This window comes from Fusarium solani (genome assembly GCF_023522795.1).
Source record: "Fusarium solani strain SB1 chromosome Unknown bctg00000001, whole genome shotgun sequence".
NCBI classification, from domain to species: Eukaryota; Fungi; Ascomycota; class Sordariomycetes; order Hypocreales; family Nectriaceae; genus Fusarium; species Fusarium solani.
In genome coordinates this window covers 649,521-672,031 of record NW_027072156.1, presented here as the reverse complement: position 1 = coordinate 672,031, position 22,511 = coordinate 649,521, and the positions used below count along the sequence as shown (strand labels likewise).

The 22,511-nt window shown below is 53.2% G+C and overlaps 9 protein-coding genes across 9 annotated transcripts; 5 read left to right on the top strand and 4 right to left on the bottom strand.

The window, feature by feature from the left end:
• Positions 1-243: 243 nt before the first annotated feature.
• Positions 244-6,257, bottom strand: MRS44_002311 (uncharacterized protein; the record flags this gene model as incomplete). Its single annotated transcript, XM_065622772.1, has 8 exons — positions 244-1,334; positions 1,396-2,341; positions 2,414-2,551; positions 2,767-3,573; positions 3,630-4,015; positions 4,075-4,166; positions 4,234-5,141; positions 5,199-6,257. 8 exons carry the CDS (start codon positions 6,255-6,257, stop codon positions 244-246), a joined length of 5,427 nt encoding a protein of 1,808 aa, XP_065478844.1.
• A 134-nt stretch (positions 6,258-6,391) lies between these two features.
• MRS44_002310 (uncharacterized protein) lies at positions 6,392-7,249 on the top strand (the record flags this gene model as incomplete). The annotated part of the gene is made up of 1 exon (XM_065622771.1): positions 6,392-7,249. One exon carries the CDS (start codon positions 6,392-6,394, stop codon positions 7,247-7,249), a length of 858 nt encoding a protein of 285 aa, XP_065478843.1.
• Positions 7,250-7,642: 393 nt separating this feature from the next.
• MRS44_002309 (uncharacterized protein) lies at positions 7,643-8,743 on the bottom strand (the record flags this gene model as incomplete). The annotated part of the gene is made up of 1 exon (XM_046282537.2): positions 7,643-8,743. The coding sequence occupies one exon, from the start codon at positions 8,741-8,743 to the stop codon at positions 7,643-7,645; it is 1,101 nt and encodes a 366-aa protein (XP_046126880.2).
• An 825-nt stretch (positions 8,744-9,568) lies between these two features.
• MRS44_002308 (uncharacterized protein) lies at positions 9,569-10,835 on the bottom strand (the record flags this gene model as incomplete). The annotated part of the gene is made up of 2 exons (XM_046271516.2): positions 9,569-10,660; positions 10,797-10,835. 2 exons carry the CDS (start codon positions 10,833-10,835, stop codon positions 9,569-9,571), a joined length of 1,131 nt encoding a protein of 376 aa, XP_046126879.2.
• Positions 10,836-11,345: 510 nt separating this feature from the next.
• MRS44_002307 (uncharacterized protein) lies at positions 11,346-12,369 on the top strand (the record flags this gene model as incomplete). Its single annotated transcript, XM_046271542.2, has 3 exons — positions 11,346-11,377; positions 11,457-11,686; positions 11,735-12,369. 3 exons carry the CDS (start codon positions 11,346-11,348, stop codon positions 12,367-12,369), a joined length of 897 nt encoding a protein of 298 aa, XP_046126878.1.
• A 548-nt stretch (positions 12,370-12,917) lies between these two features.
• Positions 12,918-13,487, top strand: MRS44_002306 (uncharacterized protein; the record flags this gene model as incomplete). Its single annotated transcript, XM_065622770.1, has 2 exons — positions 12,918-13,031; positions 13,083-13,487. The coding sequence occupies 2 exons, from the start codon at positions 12,918-12,920 to the stop codon at positions 13,485-13,487; spliced, it is 519 nt and encodes a 172-aa protein (XP_065478842.1).
• A 949-nt stretch (positions 13,488-14,436) lies between these two features.
• MRS44_002305 (uncharacterized protein) lies at positions 14,437-15,378 on the top strand (the record flags this gene model as incomplete). Its single annotated transcript, XM_046282535.2, has 1 exon — positions 14,437-15,378. One exon carries the CDS (start codon positions 14,437-14,439, stop codon positions 15,376-15,378), a length of 942 nt encoding a protein of 313 aa, XP_046126876.2.
• A 551-nt stretch (positions 15,379-15,929) lies between these two features.
• Positions 15,930-17,273, bottom strand: MRS44_002304 (uncharacterized protein; the record flags this gene model as incomplete). The annotated part of the gene is made up of 1 exon (XM_046278945.2): positions 15,930-17,273. One exon carries the CDS (start codon positions 17,271-17,273, stop codon positions 15,930-15,932), a length of 1,344 nt encoding a protein of 447 aa, XP_046126875.2.
• A 702-nt stretch (positions 17,274-17,975) lies between these two features.
• MRS44_002303 (uncharacterized protein) lies at positions 17,976-22,343 on the top strand (the record flags this gene model as incomplete). The annotated part of the gene is made up of 3 exons (XM_046271540.2): positions 17,976-21,686; positions 21,745-21,908; positions 21,965-22,343. The coding sequence occupies 3 exons, from the start codon at positions 17,976-17,978 to the stop codon at positions 22,341-22,343; spliced, it is 4,254 nt and encodes a 1,417-aa protein (XP_046126874.2).
• Positions 22,344-22,511: the final 168 nt, after the last annotated feature.

The following is a 22,511-nucleotide window of genomic DNA, read 5'->3' as shown; positions in this document are numbered from 1 at the left end:
TCTTGCGTGAAATCAGACGCAAAAAGCTTTCAGCGTGGGTTCGAGCTGGATTCTTGGTCACCTAACCTCATCATCTCTCAGCCCAAGGACTAGTATTTGTTAAAATCCTTCACGATTTGCACTCGTTCTATATATTATTCCCCTGGCTTTACTCCATCACATGTGAGAGTATCCAATTCCTAATATCTTCGCCCCGTCCATTATCGTCGTATAGAAATCGTAATGAAACTGAGAAGTAAACGACTAAATCAAGAAAATATCTGTACCTTTGTCAGGAGCCGTTGACGGCGGAGAGTACATGATGCCGTGGATATAGCACTCCCCAACTAGCCAGTAGCACGTTATCACCCTCGCAGAGCGACTAATGATAAACGGAACTTTGGCTCCATCCGCGATGAATATCTTGTCTCCTGGTTGTGCCGCCCCCTGGATGATTCCGGCGTACCTCTTCTTGGTCGTGGCGAAGACAGCGCGTGGAATGTTGTCGGCAAAGGCCACGGCTGTCTCCCAGAACCGCATGAGCCGTCTCTGCGACTCTGGGGATGTTTCCTGCTTGTACTTCCAGGCATTCTGGCCCAGGTCCAGGTCGAGAATCCGTTCCCAGTCGCTCTCCTTCCATGTCGCCGTTGTTGTCGGTGTACGCCTGCTTGCCCCCATTGAGTACGTGGTAGACTGTTTCGAGACCACTTGAGGTCCACGAGCATCCCCGACAAGACACTTGATCATGAGCTTGTCAGTCCACTTTCTCACCGTTGCTTCTGGGGCTTGTTCGAAACCCGGGTAGTCTACGAGGTGCGATGTATAGCCCCGCATTCTCTCGAGTACATCAGCAAAAGCGACCCTCATACCAGCGGATAGGTGCAGCTCAAAGCAGTCTTCCACCTTGTCAATGATAGAGCCTCGTTCTGCAATAATTGGAACGTTTTGAGAGCCCATGTCCTGGAGACGGATCCTGGGTGGGACAGGCCTTCCTGCACAGAAGCCGCCCTCTCTCCCGGCAGCATCCCATGTTGAGATGGTCGTCTCTCGTCGTTGGCTGTTTAGCAAGTCGGGAATCCAAGAGCAGATATTGGAGCTCTTGTCGCCTCCTGCTCGGTATAGAAGGTCAAGCCCCCTTCCCCTATGGACCAATCCTTTGGCGTACTTTGCCAGCACTTCTTGCTCTGGGGAGTCGTAGTCTGGGGCGAATGGGGGATCTTCTGTAGCAACGTCTCTAGCCAGGTTTTTCAGGGCAAAGAGCTTGTCGCGTGCCCTGGAGGCTTGAGTGTACGAGAACATGTCGAGGAGCCTCAAAAAGTCAAACTTTGCACCCCCCCTGATGCCTCTCCCGCAGGCTATGGAGGGCCAGTGCGGGCCTGGAGTTGGCCAGAAAGGCGCCGTTGTCATCGAGCCCACCATGCCTGTTCAGGCCATTGCTGCACTCCATGAGTGATTCCATGAAGCAATCCCACTCCATCTCGGATTGACCACACACCATGGTCATCTTGGGACAGACAGCGGCTTCCTGCACGATCCAGCTACGGGTAAACCAACTGTGGCCCAAAAACCCATCCACCTCCTTCCAGGATAAGTCAAGGACTCTAGTCGCTTTTGAATTCCGCTCGGAAAGACCCTTTCTCGTACGGCAGCGGCCTCTCGCGTGGCAGAACGGCCTGTGTAGATCGGCCATCAACTCCATAGCGGGACTGCTCTCACTCTTGTGACCACTCGTGCCCAGCCAGACCAAGACCTTCTCTGCTTGATGATACAGAGATCCCATCCGCCGGACTTGAAGTGCTTTCTCCATTGGATTATTCTGGTTGATGCGCAACGCATCGGCCCAGAGCAGAGTGGACACTCTCTTCCGCCGCAAACACTTGAAACACGATGCAAGAGACTCGGTAATGGGCATCTTGCCCCGGTCAGACGTGAAAGTTGACGGCGCAGGCCCGTCTGGATCTGGTCCCCAGAAGTATGAGATGGCCCAAAATGGTTCATCGAGATCGCCTAGGTCAAAGACTTCAAGAGATCCGCAAATGGGCTTGTCATCTTCGTCCCCATCGTCCAGTAGTTGTAGTCTGAGGAGGCGGGTTTCACGCGACCCGACATCGAGGCCGTTGTATATCTCATGTGTATTCTTGGTGAAGCCAGCGGCAGAAAATTTCAGGAAAGGCTCTGTTGAGTAAGGGAGGCATGCACTGTAGCTAGCCTCTGTCTCGAGCAGAATGTCTCCTCTCAGCTGCAGCCCCCACGGATCAACATAGATGTAGATACCGGGTTCCTTCTGGATTTGGTAGACGCGTACCAGCATGTACACGTCTGTCACCTTGTGCTTTTGATTGACAAGCGACATTCTCTTGAGCTAAACATATTCCCTCAGGTCAGTGGCTTCGGACAATTAATGACAAAGTTGGTGGTGGAAAAGAGTGCTCACCTTTGTGTATTGCGAGTTCGGCACCACAAACCTTGTGCTCAAAGCGTCGTTTGTAGCCCAGACCTCCAGATGGAATGTGACTGCGTTTGCGAGAGACTCAGCCGTGGCGTGATTGCCGTCAACAAGTGCCTTGCTAAGCTTCCTGTCTGTTTAGACAATGGTAAAAGTAGAGGCATCCGACAGCCTAGTTCTGTATTCCATGTGGCCGTTCCTGACGCGTAGAGGACTCGTCCAATGCTCGTTCGGCCTGTAGTTATTTCCCAAGAAGATTTGAAGGAAGCGAGACACCTATTGTGGTTTTTATGTGAGCAAAATTCAAGAATATTGTACTTGCATACAGGTAGATATCTTACATATAGCTCGCCAAAGTATCTCGTCTCCTTGGTATCTTCACCCGAAAAGATGGTCATCGGGCGTGGAACTGTGATCCAGCCTTGATTCATGTTGACAAAAGAAGACTCATCACGACCTCTTGGCTTTGGTGTTCTTGGACGGGGCTCCGGCCTGTCTGCAGAATGATCTCTGGAGGGTAGAACATGTGTCGAGGGAGTTTGAGAGAGTCCTGGTCGACGACCCAGGCTCCTTCCGCGGCGTTTTTTGTCATCTTCGGTCTCGCCGCTGGAATCCTCTTCTGAGGTGACTTGATCGAAGTTTTCTATCAAGTCATGGTTGTCGACGGGAATGGTACGTGTCGTTCGGAAGCCCTTCCGGGTCATGGAGGGCTCAACCCCTTTGGTGTGCCGAGGCTTTTGAACGGTCTTTGATGCTCCATTGTTGGTGACACTTTCCAGACCCCCCTGCTTTTCTGTGACCCCTTGGCTCGGAGAGTTCGATTTAGCCGTGACTTGCTCTGTATCCTCACTCTCGGACTGCTCAGCACGAGACATGGATTCCGAATTGGCTGCGGCTGGTGCTTGCGACACAACAATATCCGGGACTCCTGCAGGTTTCTCGACATGGGCTGCGCTTCTCCCTTTGATTGCCTCATCCTGAAGAGTCCCGGCACCCTGAATTGGATTATCAACTGGAGCTTCGTGCTCGGATTGGTCTTCAACGATGGTTGGAGCTTCATCCGCAGCCTGAGTCTGATCTGTTCCCTTCAGGCAGTCTACAGAAAGTGCACTCACAACTTGAGTCTCTCTACCATCTCCAAGGCTCTCCTTGGTAGAAGGCCCCAAATCGGTCGTTGCGGGAAGCTGATCGACGGAATATTCACCTGAGATAGCATTCCGGCGACGGAAAGCAGGCGGTGACGCAGATCGAGCATTTCAAAGAGGGGCCTGTATGAATCCAGCGAGGATGAAGCGAATGACAATACATCCAAGTCGGCAAAGACGCGAGTGAGTTTGAGATCGTCCGGAATGTACCATGCATCCGAGTCCAGGGCAGTTCGGAGACAAAAAGGCCCAGTTGGAGCATTCGCCGGGGTTACGGGGAAGATCGGCAACTCCCGTAGCGGATGCGCTGAATTTTCACTTAGATCTGGATATTTGGATAGTGCCTTAAAGACTTGCGCGATGTGCTGGTTTCGCGTATCCTTTGTGCTTCTTGGATGAGCATCACGAGATCCGAGGTTTGGCACTTGAGTAGGTATAAAAACAGCTGGATCCGTGAAGGATAGATGTACTTCAATCGAGGTATTCTTTTCAAGCAATCTGGACCGTCCCAGACACATTCTTCAAGCGTTAACCAGCGAAGGCCTGCCGTCTCTGGATCTGGAACGAGGGTAAATTCCTCAGTCATAAAAGCTTGGCTATCAAAGGTCAGTTGCGCCTCTAAACTTTGTCTGATACAACCCTGACGAAAACCAATCTACGTACCGAGCAGTCTTGATATCATTAGGCCCTATGACATGCTCAATATGCTCATAGAGCAGTGCAGCAGTCTCCAACGTTGTGCTGGTCGAGCCTTTCAGATGTCGAAGTTGGACCAGAAAGTGATTCATGCCGATCTTGGTAAGAACTCCGAAGTGTTCTAGAAAATCCCAGTTTTTGTCTTCAGGATCCGCGAGCTGGAGAAATGGCCGGGATTCTAAACTGGCTGTGAAGGCCGCCGTTTGGTCCTCAGGGGACTTGGCCTCACCCTCTGATACATGTACAACTCCGGGCCTGCTCGTGGGCCACTCTACCTGGGTCCTAATGTTAGGTGGTGGTGGATTAGGCACGAGTGCTGGATTCTCGTCTATCACTTCTGGAAGAGAGGTTCTCTTTCGTGCTGAATGGGGCAGCAAACGTCTGAAGAACCTCAAGAAGTGTCCAGCCGACTTTTTCTTTTGCTCGGAAGAGTCTGTTGCCTCCACGAGAGGCTTTGGTGGAGTGTTTACGGCTCGTGGGCTTTGGTTGTTGATTGTTTCAGTCTGCTTAGCTGCCGCTGTGGTCAGGACCTGCCCTCCATGTGTTCTGGTGACTTTCGGTACTTCGTGGGGCATCGAGGTCAAGAGCTTGATACCCCGAGTGACAGTCGGTCGAGGCAAGACGGTGTTGCGTAGCTTCCCTATTGTTCCTCCCAGACACGGAACCGTCATTGATGATAGTAACGTTCTCATCCTTAGTCTTGACACTTGATCTGGTGTGGAGCTGCTCTTCGAGTTGTCCCCATGTTTGTCAACAACCCACACACGGTAGAGATGCCAGAATTCCCGCAGCAGCTGTAGCACGGCTTCTGGGTCATTTAGGACAATGAACTGGAATTCAGGCGTAACAGTAAACTGGCCTGCTCCAGAGCCGCCCTTGAGAGCCATCCGCGGAATGATTGTGAGGTCAAAGCATCAGGCAAGCCAGACTACCCATGATTCGGCCCCCTTGTCGTATGGCGTCAGATCTGATTCATATGATTCGTGTGTGAAGTGTATTGGACATTGAGCAAGGTAGTTTTGGAAAACGACATCCGCTGTGAACGGCACGCCCGCTTGCGTGACTGAGTCTCCCCTCACATACATGGATGAACCTCGATGGCAGGAGTTGCTGTTAGCCGCAAACCACAAGTCCCCCTTACTGCCCTCAGGTGGGCTCCAGCGGGCTCTCTTGAGAAACAAGGCATGGGATACCAGATCATCCAGGCTCTGGTTCGCCGGCAAAAATTCAGGGCTTTTGTGGCGGGAGACGATGATGTCGCAAATTCTCTTCACCCTATACTGCTCAGCCTTCAGCAGTCGTAGAAGATCTAACCAGGTAGGGTACTCCCCAACACTTTGGTGCACCTCGAAGAGACCCAGACCTCCTGGAAGGCCTAGACTGATGCGAGGATCTGGAGGTAAGAAGATGGTCCCTTGGCTTACCGAGACCCAAGAGCAATCCCGCAAAGAACCTGCTTCTGTCCCCCGCTTCAGTACTGGGACCAAGTTCCAATTTGAGATTCTTTTGCGATAGACCATGGCTGTGATCGCATCCGACTCGGTGATCAATGAAATGAGAACACTGGCCACACTGGCGTGCCAGGCAGCCTCCATTTGTTGAAACTTGGCCTGATCACCGGAAAGGAAGGCTTCTAGATCACTCAAGAACTCTTCCCCCGAGAGCGTGCGCACCCCGAGCTTCTCAAGTCGAGTTTCGTTGCCAACAGTGTCATAGCCATCCGATAGACATTTGGTGTTTCTGGCCCCGGGTGGGATCAAAGGTCCGTCACCATGCCTAAAGCGCTTAGGCACGATCGTCAATTTGGGTGGAAGGAGCCATTCGCCCTGGTCCGATTGCAGAATGGGGTTCTCTGACAACACATCGACGATCGTCGATGGAATGTTTTGGAATAGTGTGTCTTCGTAGTGATCAAGTGAAACGTATGAGATCCACCAGGTAACACCCTGAGCTTGAAACGCCTTGACTGCTCGGTGATCTTCAGGCGTCATCTGGTCAGAGCGAACAGCAACAACCAGAAGAGTCGGGAACCGTTGGCACGAGCGATCCGGAGCGATCTAGCCAGGTGCTACGCCTCTCTCAGGATGATCAACCGACAGAGGTCCCAACCCCACCGCCAGTTGATATGGGCCCCTCAAAAGACCAGATTCGCGAGTATTTCATGGATCCATCGTTGAGAGGTGGCGGCTCGACAGACTGGCTTCCCACCGGGAGTGTTTCAACTGTACTCTCCCGTGCTCGGCACTTCTTTACTACCTTCAAAAACAGGCGTAATTCAAAGGTCGGCGAGGACCGTGTGAAGCGTCTCACCCAACTGAACTTGCGTGGAGGTGCAAGCGACTCTTCTTTGCCTACCTACGGGACGATACGGTTAACCAACTCCGAGGATGTCGAAGAGTCCGCGGCCAATTCCCTGGAGAGGGAAGGAGACCTCGATCGGCGAGTATCTGCCTTTCTACGAGGGGAGCGAGTTTCAGGTCGAGCTACTCCATCTGATGCAAACGACACACAACTAGGCCCCGTTGCTGGGAGTAGCAGCCGGCCTTCAACAGGCCAGGGTCCAGCTACCGCCGGCACGATTTCAAGACAGGACATCCGAGCCTCCGCAGAGAAGATAATATTTACATATATCCTTCCCGGTGCGGAGCGCGAGATCATCCTTCCTAGGTCTATGACCGGAGATCTGGTCACCGCAGTGGAAGTATCTGACCGTGATGATCCTGAAGTTTTTGATGCTGTTAAAGACTACGTCTTTAAGGCGATGGAGAGAGACGCTTTCCCCGGCTTTCTCCGTATGAGAGCTCTGGCAAATTTAACTCCGCCCACGGTGATCCTACACCTCGTCCTTGGGCTGTTGTCCTTGTTCGCCGCTTTTTGGGTTGGATTTGTCCTGATCCTTTTGGATACAGACAGGAAAACACGGGCTTGGGTAAAACTTCCTGAACAGAATTACAACTCGCAGGCTAACAATTCTTCCAGCTAATCCTACCTTTCACGATTGGGGTATACAGCCTCGCAGTCTATCAATACACCCTTGACCCCACGATTGCGTTGTTGCAGTTGAGCGAATACACGCCGTTCAGCTTCGTTCGCGTTCGAGAACCATATGTCGAGAAAATACTGAGTCGTCGCGGGATCGTCGTTCTTATTATCATATTTACGCTTGATGCAGCCTTATCAACTCTATTCATCTTTGTTCCAGGGAAAAGATTGTAATCTTTATGTGGGAGAAGTGATAGTATACGATGAGCGCTATATTATGTTTGTAAAAATGTGCTGATTTTATTCCTATGTTGTCCAATGGCTAGTTTCTTTTGCCAAGAGCAGAGCCCAAACTGTCTTCGAAGATGCAAGAAATTAGCATCGCGGCCCATAACTAGGCAGCACCCTGTCTCTGGTCATCATGTACCTTGAGCACAAAGCCAATGTTCTCGGGCTGGACTCTCTCCCAGAGGCTCCCGAGCCCCAGTTCCCTCCCTCGCTTGTCCTCATGACGAAACCACTCCTCAACAGTCCTGATGCGGTTGGGGTGAATCTCGTCGAGAATCTCGTAGTTCTTCCGGATCAGGCCCTTGTTACCGGCTGAGTGGCGCCACAGATTCCACCAACCTGTAAAGTTATCTCGGTATTTCATCGTGGCCGGATCCTTTGGGTCGGCGTTGTAACCCGTGGGGAGATCGGCAACAGGGACGGCGGCAAAGTAGTCATCGAAGCTTGTATCAATGTACCGTGCTGGCTTGCCCGTGACCTTCTGGAAGGCCTCGGCAACCTGGGTGTACGTGGCGTGCTCGATGGCTACGTCGAGATCCATCCCGTTTGCGCGCTCAGGATGGTCGAACAACCACTTGACGTAGTAGCCGCAATCATCGAGCGCAACTTCGGGTATGGCCCCTTCCCCGAGCGGAACCCGCCAAGTGACGACGCCATCTTCGACGAGGGGCGGCATAGGCGTGTAAGCGTGGATCGCCATGTCCATGTACGGACCAGTCGAGAAGAGCGCGGCCTGCATGCCGTGGCGCTGGCTCACCTCTTCGTTCTGGGAGAGGATCCACTCGCCGATCCTACCCTTGGCGTCGTAGTGGCCGCCGCGGAACTCGGGCTTGTAGCCGCTCAGCTTGTAGGCGTAGGCGAGGTTGCTGTAGACATAGAACTTGACTCCTTCCTCGATGGCGAGCTCGTACGCGCGGATCGACCAGTAGATCTCGGTTTTCTCGCCACAGTTGAACCCGTCGATATTGATAAAGGCACCCCAGGCAGAGCGGAAGAGCTCCCTGAGGGATTCTTCGGATGTGAATGTGCCCACGACGGCCTCCACGGCACCCGGGGGGCCGTAGGATTGGATCTCCTTAAAGCGAGAGCTGCTCGGGTCGCGGGTCAAGGCCCGGACGGTATAGTTGCCCGACCTTACTAGATCCCTCACGACGGGCATCCCCTGGGCGCCAGTGCCGCCAATGACTGCAATCGTGCGGGTAGCCATAGTTGATGGTGTAGACTGAAAGTGTTTTTGGTATTTTTGTAGTTGATTCAAATGGTGATGCTGATTCTTGAGTCATCGCCAGCTTTACAGACGAGCTTGGCCGCAGTATATATGCCTCCACCGAGGAGTGGTAGACGTATGTTATTTCGTGTGAGGGACCAGTGAAGCGCATACATCCGGGGTTGTTTACGTAAACAGTGTTGCTGATAATTTTGACCCAAGAATTGATCAGGCGAGATTATATAATGGCCGGGAGTGTGTAGCTAATATCATCTGAAATCCGCAAAGGTCAATTATTAATTGTTCAACCAGTCTCGGCTGATCGCCTCAGCAGTTTACGTCACTTACAATAAGGGGGGCAACTCTGTTCAGTCTTTAGACTCCTCCCTTATACATTTTCAGTCTACACTCTTCACAGGTCGACCGACAGGAAAGGCGCAAGTAGTAGTACCGCGTAATGAGCAGGGCTATCTCTACTACATAAAACTCAGCCACACCAGGAAGAACAAAAAAGGCAGCTATAGCTAATTGTCTTGGGAGGAGGAAGAAGTCTCTAACTGATGGCACAGGAGTATTAAAAGATGATTCACTTAGTGTTGGCGATCCGGTCACGGCTGTCCACAGTGATCCATATTTGCACCTCCGGGTGACTTTGTCCAGTAGACACCCCCAATCATACCACACTACCCAAGGCTATACCTATCACTCGATCTCAAAACTAATGCGCTGGAAACGCGGCATTATGTCGAGAAAGGATTCGAACCCGGAGGCTTGGGAACCTCCCCCTTCTCCCATTATATATAGTCCCCACGCACGTCAGCAGCTTCACCCTCCATGAGCCATTATCACAGATGCCTCTACCGCCCTGGCAACCCCACGGCGCGGATATACTGGTCCCTTCTCCAAGCACATGGCCACGTGGGCCAGATTGGTCGCGAGAAGAGAGGGTTTTAGCCACACTATCAAGGCGGTCGATCCCACCGAGCTGGGAACACGTGCGGGCCGAACAGCACCGAGCAAAGCAGGGCCCGAGTCTGCGGTGCTGCGGGCCTGGAGAGACTCGTACCCGCTGATGCTCAGCTCCATCAAGTCCGAGCCAAGGACCTTGATCCCGAGGCTCTCAAGTTGCTCCTGGACACCCAGCGCGGTGAGGAACTCGGGCTGTAGGTCGTCTTCCGAGCCATCGACTGTGCTGGGGCTGCCATCCTCTGCGAACGGCCAAAACAGATCTGGGCTACCGCCGCCTCCTCTAGACCAGGCCTTTGTACTCCAGTTGATCCCCGTCGCTTGACGCATCTCGTCCTTGCCTGCCCCGAGCAGCCACCGCAGGTGAGCCAAGAGCTGCTGGCGTGTATGGAGGCGCAGCGAGAAACCGAATGCACGCTCCAGGTCTTCGGCCGCTATGTTAACATCGCCATTGAGGTACAGGCATGCTCGAGAGACGGTCGTCTCGACAAGATGGAGCGGGAAAGAAGAGCTGGTGCCCAAGTCATGTTGGTGAGTCTGGGGCCAAGCTTGGTCAATGAGGGGAGGCCCCATTGCGTCGGCGCTGTCGGCGCGATGGCACGAGGATACCTGTGGCAAGCTAGAATCTGCAATCCTCCGATTTGGTTCATATGTGTCCATCTTCTTCCGATCGTCCTCTGTCTCCCGAGCCGTGTGGTTTGCGCTCGTGCTGGAAACCGACCTCGCCAGGACGAGCGCCTGCGCCGTGCAACGCTGGAGTCGAGCCATTAACCTTTGTTCCCTCGCAATCTCGTCGGTCCCGATCATCTCGTCGCAGAAGCTGATGATGACGTTGCTCAGTTCCTCAACCGTGTTCTCGAGCTGCTGGATTCGGCACCGCTGTGCCTCCTTGTTGGCCTGTCGACGCTGGCGAAAGACTTGCTGGGCTCGGCGGTTTCGCTCTCGGCGTGCCTGGAAGGAGTGAGCGCCCGGTCTTGATAGCCGCAAGATTTTTCTAGACCCTAGGTACGATGAACCTGGAGATGGCATGTCCAATGTGGCCTGGAGGTGAAGGGGAGTCGGGATACAGAAAACATGGCCAACCCACCTCGATAGCTTCATCCTTCTCCCTAGCTGGTTGTCTCATCTTTCCATATACTGTGTGATATCAGTTGTGCCCAGACGCTCTAGAAACCTGAAAAGTTGAAGCACTCTGTTCGAGGGATTGCTGTGTCTGAGGACGCACCCCAGGGAGGCTGTTGCACTATTTCCGTTCTGTGCAGAGCCCAAGCCCCCGCAATTTTTGCTTTGAGTGTCTGGTCCAAGCAACCTGGCCGTTCACTAATCGATTAAATCGTTGGCTGCGCTCAAAGGAGGCGGGAGTAATTACGTTTCACTGGTCCGTCAACATAGCCGAAGGGACGATTAGAAGTGTGTGACGTAACAACTCCGACAGAGAGATCATTAGAAATGCCATGCGAAAAAGCCTCCGACAGAAAGCTAGCTGACTAGGTGATATGGCATGGAATGCCAAATCAACTTTCATGTCCAAATAATAGATAACAACGTCCAGATAAATAGAGCGCAGAAGAATCAAGATGCAGGTCAAATAAACAATCCAATCTACAAAAACAGGTTTCGCATGAAAAATTTCAACATGTCCAAGCAGCGCACCATACTCATCACTGGGTTCGTCATATCTCACGTTCTTGATCCCTCACCTTGACCTTTCCCCCTGACTAACATGACACTCTCTCCCCACGAATAGCTGCTCAGAGGGCGGAGCTGGCCACGCACTTGCTCTCGAGTTCGCAGCTCAGGGATTTCGCGTCTTTGCTACTGCTCGATCCACAAAGTCGCTCGCCCTGCTCCAGGAGAAAGGCATCGAGACCCTGACGCTTGACGTGACTCGGCCGGAAAGCATATCCGCCCTTAAGACCGAGATCGCCAGGCGGACTGAAGGGAAGCTCGACGTCTTGTTTAACAACGCTGGCATGAGTAAGTGGCTCTATACATCAAGGCTCCGATGTGGGCTGACCCTCCAAGTGTACGAGGCTCCGGCGATTGAAGCCGATCAGGATCAAGTCCGGGATATGTTCAACACCAATGTCTTTGGCCTGTTCGATATGGTCCGGGCCTTTACGCCGCTCCTCCTCGCCTCGGTCGCAGGCTCGACCACACCGCCTACCATCATCAATACTGCATCGATCGTAGCCCGGCTCCCTTATGTATATGCTGCCCAGTATAACGCCTCCAAGGCGGCTGTATCCTCCTACTCAGACACCCTGAGGATCGAGCTAGCCCCTCTAGGCATCAAGGTGGTTACTCTGTTTATGGGAGTGGTATCGACGAAACTCACGGCGCCCGACAAGGTGCGATTCGCTCCAGACAGTCTTTTCATCGATGGTGAACCGGGTCTCAAGGAGAGATCCAGGCTTCATCTGCGAGACGGTATGAAACCCGAAGAGTTTGCGCGACTAGTGGTGCAGCATGTCCTGACGAAGAAGCCGGCCCTCGGCGAGGGAGAGTACATATGGCAGGGAGCAAATGCGTATGTTGTGTGGCTTCTCAATGCGGTCGGATGGAGGAAGATTTTCGATGGCACGGTCGAAGGAGGCGTCGGCCTAAGTAAGGAGGTGAAGCGTGCCATCTTCAAGAGAGGTCAAGCCAGCCTACCCTAGATACTAACCTGGATGGCCATAGCCCATCGCTGGTGGTTCCATCACGATTGCTTGGCGAGGCACCAGCTGATTATCTGCCTACCCGTGTTGTAACGTTAGTTATTGATTACTATTCGTGCCGGTCCCCAAGCTACACCCGGTCAGACCGCCCATCTTCGTCGGCGAACTAAGGAATGAGATACTCAGGAATCCATTCCAACCATGACGAAAGACACATAACGTTATGTACTGGGTGTAATGGTGCCCGGTCGAACCATTACCCAATAAGCCGCTTTTGTTGTTGTAAGATGGGAATGAATGGATTAGGTTTATACCATTCGATGTTGAGGTCTCTCGGGAGGTGCGGACTTTTGGTTAATAAATGAGTAAAACAATTGCGCGTTGCCGCCCGCCGGTGGGCGTATAAAGAGGGGGAATGCAGTCAAGAAATTGAAGCTATTTTCCCATGGACTTTCGGAAATCTCGACCCATACAAGTCAAGGTTTCACTCCAAAGGAGATTGCTTCTCTCTTCAACTCATCACCCCGATACATCCCATCGCTATCAGCATGGCTGAAGGGACAGGGCCATTCTTCCCCCGAGCCGGCCTTGCGCAGGATGGCTGGTCGACTGACGAAGAAGCGACAGCGACATGCTACTGCGGTGCTGTGCAGCTCTCCTTTGTGAGTTTATCAAGATCCCCCCCCAGAGAAAGCACGTTGTCTCATCATTAGCCACAGCCGCTATCTAAACCAGGCTTCGTCTTCGCCTTTATCTGCCACTGCAGCGACTGCCGCAAGATCACGGCCTCGATGTTCACCACGGGCTTCATCATCCTCGACTCACACCTGAAGCATGTTCGGGGGGAGGAGAATCTCAAGCAATTCGGCCAGTCGGATACCATCGAGCGAAAGGGCAATCTCATGACCAACTTCTTCTGTAGCACGTGCGGCTCATTGATGTACCGAAGAGCTGAGAGTTACCCGGGGGCGAGCATACTTAGGACCGGCACAGTGGATGACTTCAAGCTTGCCGAGACCGCGTTGAGGCCGACAATCGAGCAGTATGGGAAGCACAGGGTAGATTGGCTGAAGGGTATAGAGGGTGTGGAACAATTCGAGGGACTGGCTTCGGTTTGATAAAGCTTTTCCAACCGCAGGTATGAGCTGATGCAGAAGGGGAAGAGCTGCCCCCAATACGGCCGTGCTGAAACATGTTGGGTCAAGAACGTCGATGCAGTTGGTACATGAAATGTGGATGTTGTGGCTCTGACATGATTGATTCGCCGTGGCCCCAATCAGACGTACCTTTGTAGCAACGCAGCTCGTCTATCTAACCAACTCCCCAAGTACATAAATCATGGCTTACCCTGCCTCAAACATGGGCGAAATGCGGCCTCTGATGTGCAAGTCTTCTGTCTTCTGGCTCAGTTATCCCATCAAGGGCCGGGCTTCAACTATGTCAAAAGTGCGAGTCTTCAACAGCCTTCCAACAGCTTTATCGGCGACAATCTGCTCAGTAGTAGGGCCCTCCATATGGGAACTCATAAAAATGAGCAAAAGTTGAGGTAGAGCGAGCCATTTCGACAAGCCAAGTTGCTCATGAGAAGATAAATGACAGGGGAGGGGCCTGATGAAAGTGTTTGTTTGAACTGCTGCGACTGAATGGATTTTGGGTGCAAGTTGCATCACGAACCCTTCATCACGTGGACATACAAGAGATTTGAAAGTGCAACCGAAGAGCAACAAGTCGAGCTACGTCCTTCGAGAGGCGGGGGGGCTGGTCTTCGTAAAATCCAAGGTGGCGGGGCACTGACACCAGGTGGATATGATTGGTCATGGCCTTGGATAAACTCTTTCGATTGATTTTAATAAATAACGTTATGCCCCCTTGATTATTGAATCCACGAAGACATACTTTGAGCCTTTGGTTGGTGATTCCTCCACTCATCCTCAGGCAAGATTACTAACAGGCTCGATGGTGGTGCTTTTATAAATTGCAATGCCCTTTAACAGAGCTTGTTTTACCCAGACTACCTGACTTCAATCTTGCACCATTTTATCTACATCATATCCATCAATCCTAACCATGGCTCCTACCATCCTCGTCGTCGGCGCCACTGGCAACACCGGTCGAGGCGTCGTCGAGACCTTGTCAGAGCTTCTGAAGACCACCCCCCTTTCCGGTCACAGAATCCTCGCTCTTACACGTTCCTCGAGCGGAGCTACAGCGCAGCAGCTCGCTAGACTACCCAACGTCGAACTGGTGGAACAGAACTGGGTCGAGATTACCCCAGCCTGGCTCCGTCAGCACAATGTCGAGAGGGCCTTCATCGCATCCCATAACCAGCCGAACCAGTTCGCTGAAGAATCGACATTCCACCTAGCGGCTCTTCAAGCAGGCGTCCAGTATGTTGTGCGCATCTCAACAACCGCTGCCAACGTACGTCCGGATTGCCCTGCCTACTATCCAAGGACGCACTGGGCAATCGAGGCCTTGCTGAGCTCACCGGAATTCCAAGGCCTACGATGGACCTCGTTGCAGCCGAATATCTTTACGCAAATGTACCTTTCTCCTGCCGTGGAATTAGTCAAGAACTTCCGTAAAACCGGAAAGCAAGACACTCTGAGGCTCATGGCGTCGGAGGATGCCCCCGTCGGCATCATTGACCCATATGAGATTGGACGTCTCGCAGCCCATCTCTTGATCCAGGATGACGTCACTCCCCATGACAAGGCTAGATACGTCTTGAACGGCCCAGAGGATATCACCGGGCGGCAGGTAGTGGCAATGACTGAGGAGGTCCTGGGAACGAGAGTTGAAGACGTCAGCTTCCGGGATCTATCCTTCATCGACCACATGGCGGCCCAGACCCAAGAGTCAAAGAACGTCATCCTGTCAATCAAGCATGCTCCGGAGACAGCGTGGGAGGGGAAATGCACGGCTTCCACGACGAGCAGAGAGGTTCTTCAGTTGGCTGCTCCGAAGAACTCGCCGGCCGAGATCTTCAAGGCAATGTTGGAGGGTTAGGAAAATTGCTCCATGAACTTGAAGATTCTATCCTTTTACCTCTCATCAAATAGAATGGGTAGCAGAATTGGTAGTTCGCATTAAACTCAGGCTGGTCATTGATCTTTAAAGAAGAAAAGAAAATAGAACTACTACCGTGAATAGTAATCTTGCTGATTGTCCAAGGCTGCCAACAGCCCGTTCTCACGTTGTGATTCATAAATCATGGTCGGTTTCCAAAGGCACATAGACTATTCTAGGTATCCGTGATAAATTTAAAAAAAGGAACGTGGCCGTTCCATGGTGAATAAACGAACGAACAGCCTTCTGGAGCTCACCGAGTTTTCAAGCCCACCTCTCGCCACAAGACATGCACTTGGCTTTGCTAAATAGTCATGATACCGGTGCGTGGGAAGAAATGACAGGTGTGTCCTCCAAAGTCTCAGTGGGTGCTCCATCGACTATTCTCGGGGATGCTTGATGCAGTCAGTGGTTGCAGGCCGCAACATACCTACTCAGTACGGGCCAGTGCATCATTCATTCGGTCTGCCTGAGTATTATAGGCTCATCGACTAGTGCAGTTGTCTGAAAATGTCTGCCACTTTCCCAAATAGCCTCCTCAAGTCGGCAGGCCTCATGACGGCACGGCCAGGAATAATCTCGCGTCTTCCGTCCAGCTCACTCCAGAGCACCTGTATCTGCCTCGCTGCCAGCAGACCCGCCTCACCACCCACAGGCACCAGACCGATGCCCAGCGCCCGCTCTATCCTCTCCAGCAGATGCACAATGACTTCGGAGAATAGCATACCCTGCGTACAGGGTCTCTCCAGGGGCACCCCGCCAAAGGTGAAGCCTGGAACAGCGACGATGGGGTCGGTAGCGATTCGCTCCACACGAGCGGTTATGTATTCGAGGATCAGCTCGTACAGCGAAACCATCTGGGTAAAGATGCTCGTGATGGCGAGGGCGATGGGTGTGGACAATGGTTCCTCCGCGGTGGCGACAGGGGAGATGGGCAGATGGTGGTTTCTTGGATAGGTTTGCGACGGCGACGGCGACAGCAGTTTTGGAAGCGGTGCTTCTGCCATGCTGGAATAGCACAGCCGGCCACGAGACCGCCGGCTGCTGAGAAGCCTCGTGAGGATCAGCAGGAGGTCTCGAGACGTCTTGAGCATGAACTCGGCCAGGGTAGAGTTGTCGATGTACAGCACGCTCTGCCGGTAGATTACGCTGTTGAAGTCCAGGGCGTCCTTGTTCTTCTCGACAGCTGCAACGCGGATGTGCAAGTCGAGATTCATTTGGGAAAGCTCCAACATGGCATCTGAAGTGTCGATGGTCTCCGGCCCTCGCATCGCTACAGTATCAGACGGGCTGAGGTATGTGCCATTGGTGACCGATACGGTTTTCGGGAGAGCCTCGAGCGAGTACGGAGTTGGCATTGTGATGCCGAATCCCAAGTCGGGACTAGACAAGGAGTCAATCCGGCCAAGATCCCATAGAGGCAAGGGCTGAGAGAAGGAGCCCATCTCGATGGCTGGCCATGTTGCATCATCCACAGCCGGAACAGGAACGGGTGATGGAGTAGGTGCCGGAGTTACTATGCTGTTCCAGCCCAACAGGTCCCCTCCTCCAGAGAGTGAAGCATTTTCGCGAGACATGCCGGCGTGGATTGACTGGCTGTGCAACTTGACTGGTGATGGGTGCTCGACGGTCAAGCCTGGGCTGGTAGAAGTTGTTGCTCGCCGCCGCGGCCTTCCGACATTCCTCTGCTGCCCGGCCGTGCACTCGACGCCGAGAAGCGTGCACCTTGCGCATTTGGGGTCGTTCCGGTTCAGGCGTTGACATCTTGACTTGTTTTTCCTGCAGACCTGGCAAGAAAAGCGCCTCTGCGACGGGTGGACTGATGGGGCGCCCATGACGGGGATGTCTACAGGAAAGCAGGGGCGATTACAAGGGTGCAGGAGAATGCTGAAGGACCTGGTCTGGTCTGAATCTGGATCTGAATCTGATCTGGGGCCAAGCAAGAGGGGTGGGTGCGAGAGAAGAGCCGGAGCTGCGTCCGGCGAAACCGAGAGTGCGTGCGAGGCAAGGGAAGATCTAGTGTCTTATTAAACCCTCCGCGGAGGGTTTTGGGAAATATATTGGGCGCTAGTGGGAACCGGCGATTAGTTATTATTCGGGCACATGGAGGAAAATTGGCTAATCCTTCCGATCATGGCTAACTAATTAATCTGGCTTTCCTGATCGCACTGTAGCTTCGTCATCGGTCCCCTGGTACTGAGAAGCCGAAGCATGTCGGATGCTCACTTGGAAAGACCAGTTATCGCCACAGTGCAATAGCGCAAACCCACCACCCAGCTGAAAGGCCCCGCGGAGGCTTTGGTGCTGAGAAATTGGAGCTGCCAGGCAACTCAGTTAGCGGCCCCGGAAGATTTCACGCCGGGCATGGTAGAGCCCGGAAGAGGCTATTTGTAGATTATAGTGTCTTTGACAGATGTACCCTTATTCTTGTATATAACACTTGTAAATCTCTGGTGTTTCCAAATTCCACCCAAGCAGAGCCATCTTATCCCATCTCATATAGTCTCTCTTTCGAATCACAGCTTCCCAATTTCGACATGAGCGCCGGTTCCGGCTCATCCATGGACAGTGCGTCCATCACGGCGGACGAGGGACGGTATGCCGCAGACATGGACGAAAAAGTGGAAAAGACAGCCCATGACCACAACACGACAACATGGCACATGGCGCCCGAGCTACAGACGATGCGGGATCGAGACGAACAAGGCGGCGACAAGCCCAGGAAGCTCGGCGTGAGCTGGCAAAACCTCACCGTCAAGGGCATCGGCAGCGACGCGACGTTCAACGAGAACGTCCTCTCCCAGTTCTACCCCTTCCACAAGGGAAGAAAAGATGCCCCCATGAAGACCATCATTGATAATTCGCATGGATGTGTCAAGCCCGGAGAGATGTTGCTCGTTCTTGGTCGCCCTGGATCAGGCTGCACGACGCTGCTAAGCGTGCTCGCCAACAATCGGCGCGGCTACGAGGAGATCACTGGAGACGTCAATTTTGGCAGCATGTCAGCCGAGGAAGCCAAAGCATATCGCGGCCAGATCATTATGAACACAGAGGAAGAAATCTTCTTCCCCACACTGACCGTCGAGGCAACCATCGACTTCGCCGCCCGCATGAAGGTCCCCTTTCACCTGCCGCCCGGGATCAAGACGCACGAGGAGTACGCCCAATTCAACAAGGACTTCCTCCTGCGGTCTGTCGGCATCTCACACACTGCCCATACCAAGGTGGGAGATGCCTTCATCAGGGGCGTCTCTGGAGGGGAGAGGAAGCGCGTATCCATTCTCGAATGCCTTACCACCCGGGCCAGTGTCTTCTGCTGGGACAACTCGACGAGAGGCCTCGACGCCAGCACGGCTCTCGAGTGGATCAAGGCAATCAGGGCCATGACCGACATTCTCGGCCTCACCACCATCGTCACGCTATACCAGGCCGGCAATGGCATCTACGAGCACTTCGATAAGGTCCTGGTTCTCGACGAGGGCAAGCAGATCTTCTACGGACCTCAGGGAGATGCCGTACCTTTCATGGAAGGCCTCGGTTTCATGCGGGACCCTGGCTCCAACCGGGGAGATTTCCTCACGGGCGTGACAGTTCCCACCGAGCGCGTCATTGCCCCTGGATACGAGAGCATGTTCCCCCGCACCGTCGATGAAGTCCTTGCTGTATACGACCTGTCAGCTATCAAGCCAAAGATGATGGACGAATGCCAAAGCTACCCAACAAGTGACGAGGCTGTGGAGAACACGGCTGTCTTCAAGGAAATGGTCGCTCGCGAGAAGCATAGAGGCGTGCCCAAGAGGTCGCCCGTCACCGCTGACTTCATCACCCAAGTCAAAGCCGCCGTTTCCAGGCAGTACCAGATCATGCGGGGTGACAAGTCGACGTTGTTCATGAAACAAGCCGCAACAGTCATCCAGTCTCTCCTCGGCGGCTCTCTCTTCTACTCTGCTCCCGCCAATTCTGCCGGTCTCTTCCTCAAAGGGGGTGCCCTGTTTTTCTCCATCCTATACAACGCTCTCATAGCTCTCTCAGAAGTCACAGACTCATTCACCGGCAGACCCATCTTGGCCAAGCATCGTTCCTTCGCGCTATATCACCCAGCAGCTATCTGCATCGCCCAAGTCGTCGCAGACTTTCCCATCCTGCTCTTCCAGGTAACACACTTCGGCCTCGTCCTCTACTTCATGGTGGGCCTCAAGACCACCGCCGCCGCCTTCTTCACCTATCTGGTGACCAACTTCATGACTGCCATGTCCATGACGGCTTTCTTTCGGTTCATCGGCGCTGCATTCCCCACCTTTGACGCCGCGACAAAGGTCTCGGGCCTTTCCATCGTCGCCTTGTTTGTCTACATGGGCTATATGATTATCAAGCCCGAGATGCATCCGTGGCTTAGTTGGATCTTCTGGATCAACCCCATGGCATATGGATTTGAAGCTCTTCTCGGAAACGAATTTCATGGCCAAGACATTCCTTGCGTTGGTCCAAACATCATTCCTAGCGGTCCTGGCTACGATGGAGGAAGCGGCGGGCAATCGTGTGCTGGTGTTGGCGGTGCGCTACCTGGTGCCACGAGCGTCACAGGCGATGAATACCTCGCATACATGTCCTTCAGCCACAGCCATATCTGGCGCAATTTTGGCATCAACTGCGCCTGGTGGGTTCTATTTGTCGGGCTCACCATCTTCTTCACCTCCCATTGGAAGCAGGTGGGAGAAGGTGGTCGCAACCTCCTTATTCCTCGGGAACAACACCACAAGTCGAAGCACCTGTTGTCATCCGGGGACGAGGAGACGCGCGCTACAGAGAAGAGGCCGCCAGTCGAATCTGGATCTGTCACATCAGACACGAACCTTGACAACAGCCTCATCAGCAACCGGAGCATCTTCACCTGGAAGAACCTGACGTATACCGTTAAAACCCCCGACGGCGACCGTGTCCTTCTTGACAACGTGCAAGGCTATGTTAAGCCCGGTATGCTCGGGGCCCTGATGGGGTCCTCTGGCGCCGGCAAGACAACGCTCCTAGACGTCCTCGCGCAACGAAAAACCGAAGGGACAATTCATGGATCCGTCTTGGTTGATGGGCGTCCTATCCCCTTCTCGTTTCAGCGTTCTGCCGGCTATGTCGAACAGTTGGATATCCATGAGCCTCTGGCAACCGTCCGCGAGGCACTTGAATTCTCAGCCCTCTTGCGCCAGCCTCGCGATGTACCCACCGAAGAGAAGCTACGATATGTCGATACTATCGTGGACCTCCTAGAATTGAACGATCTTGAACATACGCTAGTGGGTCGTCCAGGCAGTGGTCTTTCGGTTGAGCAACGCAAGCGTCTTACTATTGCTGTCGAATTGGTAGCAAAACCGAGCATCCTCATTTTTCTTGATGAACCGACATCTGGACTTGACGGCCAAGCCGCGTATAATACTATGCGTTTTCTTAGGAAACTCGCAGAAGCCGGACAAGCCATCTTGGTAACCATCCACCAGCCGTCGGCGCAGCTGTTTGCGCAATTTGATACGCTCTTGTTGCTCGCCAAAGGCGGAAAGACTGTGTACTTTGGTGATATAGGCCAGAACGCCGAGACCATCAAGGAATACTTTGGCCGTTATGGAGCTCCTTGCCCGCCTGAAGCAAATCCGGCCGAGCACATGATCGATGTGGTGTCAGGGAACGGGGGTCCTTCCCATGATCAAGACTGGAATCAAATCTGGTTGCAGTCGCCGGAACATGACCAGCTCTCCAAGGACCTGGATCACATAGTTGCAGAGGCTGCCGCGCGGCCCTCGGGCGTCGAGCATGACGAGAACGAGTTTGCGGCTTCCATGTGGACGCAGGTTAAACTGGTGACGCACCGCATGAATATCTCGCTTTTCCGGAATACCGAATACGTCGACAACAAGTTTGCCATGCATATCAGCCTCGCCTTGCTGAATGGCTTCACGTTTTGGATGATCGGGGATAGTCTTACGGACCTTCAGCAGAACCTCTTTACTGTCTTTAACTTTATCTTTGTTGCGCCGGGTGTTATTTCGCAGCTCCAACCCCTCTTCATTGACCGGCGCGATATCTACGAGGCACGCGAGAAGAAGAGCAAGATGTACCACTGGGCTCCCTTCGTCACCGGCCTGATAGTCTCGGAGATGCCCTACTTGCTTGCCTGTGCACTGCTTTACTACGTCTGCTGGTACTTTACCTGTGGCCTTCCTACAGCGGCTGAGCACGCCGGCAGTGTGTTCTTCGTGGTGGTAAGTCTTGGCCCCATCTTCTAGGCCAGCCCTTTGGGCGCAGCTAACAGTTTTCAAGGTCATGTACGAATGCTTATACACGGGCATTGGGCAGATGATTGCCGCGTATACCCCCAATGCCGTCTTTGCATCTCTCGTCAACCCGCTAGTCATCACGACCCTAGTTTCATTCTGCGGCGTCATGATCCCCTACAGCCAAATCGAGCCGTTCTGGAGATACTGGTGAGTAACATTGAAACTTTTGCATGGAACTTGAGACTGATAGTGTCGGTTCGCAGGATGTACTACATCGACCCTTTCAACTACCTAATGAGTTCCCTGCTTGTATTTACCACCTGGGATAAGCCTGTTCACTGCAAGCCCGAAGAACTTGCGATATTTGACCCGGCTCCCAACCAGACCTGCGGGGAATACCTTGCCAGCTACCAGCAAGGCGCCGGGGCAGCTACCAACCTCCTGAACCCGGGTGCAACCGCTGCGTGTCGCGTGTGTCAGTACACCGAAGGTGGGGATTACCTGCGTACGCTGAACCTCGACGGAGAAGATTACGGATGGAGGAACGCGGGTATTGTTGTTGTCTTTGTGGCTGGCATCTACGGACTCGTGTTCCTCATGATGAAGCTCAGGACCAAGGCTACCAAGAAGGCCGAGTCCTAGAGAAAGGTGAATAGAGGAGGAATTTGTTGAGGCCACTACCCTTCGATGCCTACCCTCCTTTGCTCAATTCTTTCCTTGTCTTTTTCACTTCGTTAGCTGTGTACTCCTTGAACCGGTAGGAGAACTTGGTTACTATTAGATATTAGGTTTAGAGTTATCCCGTGACTT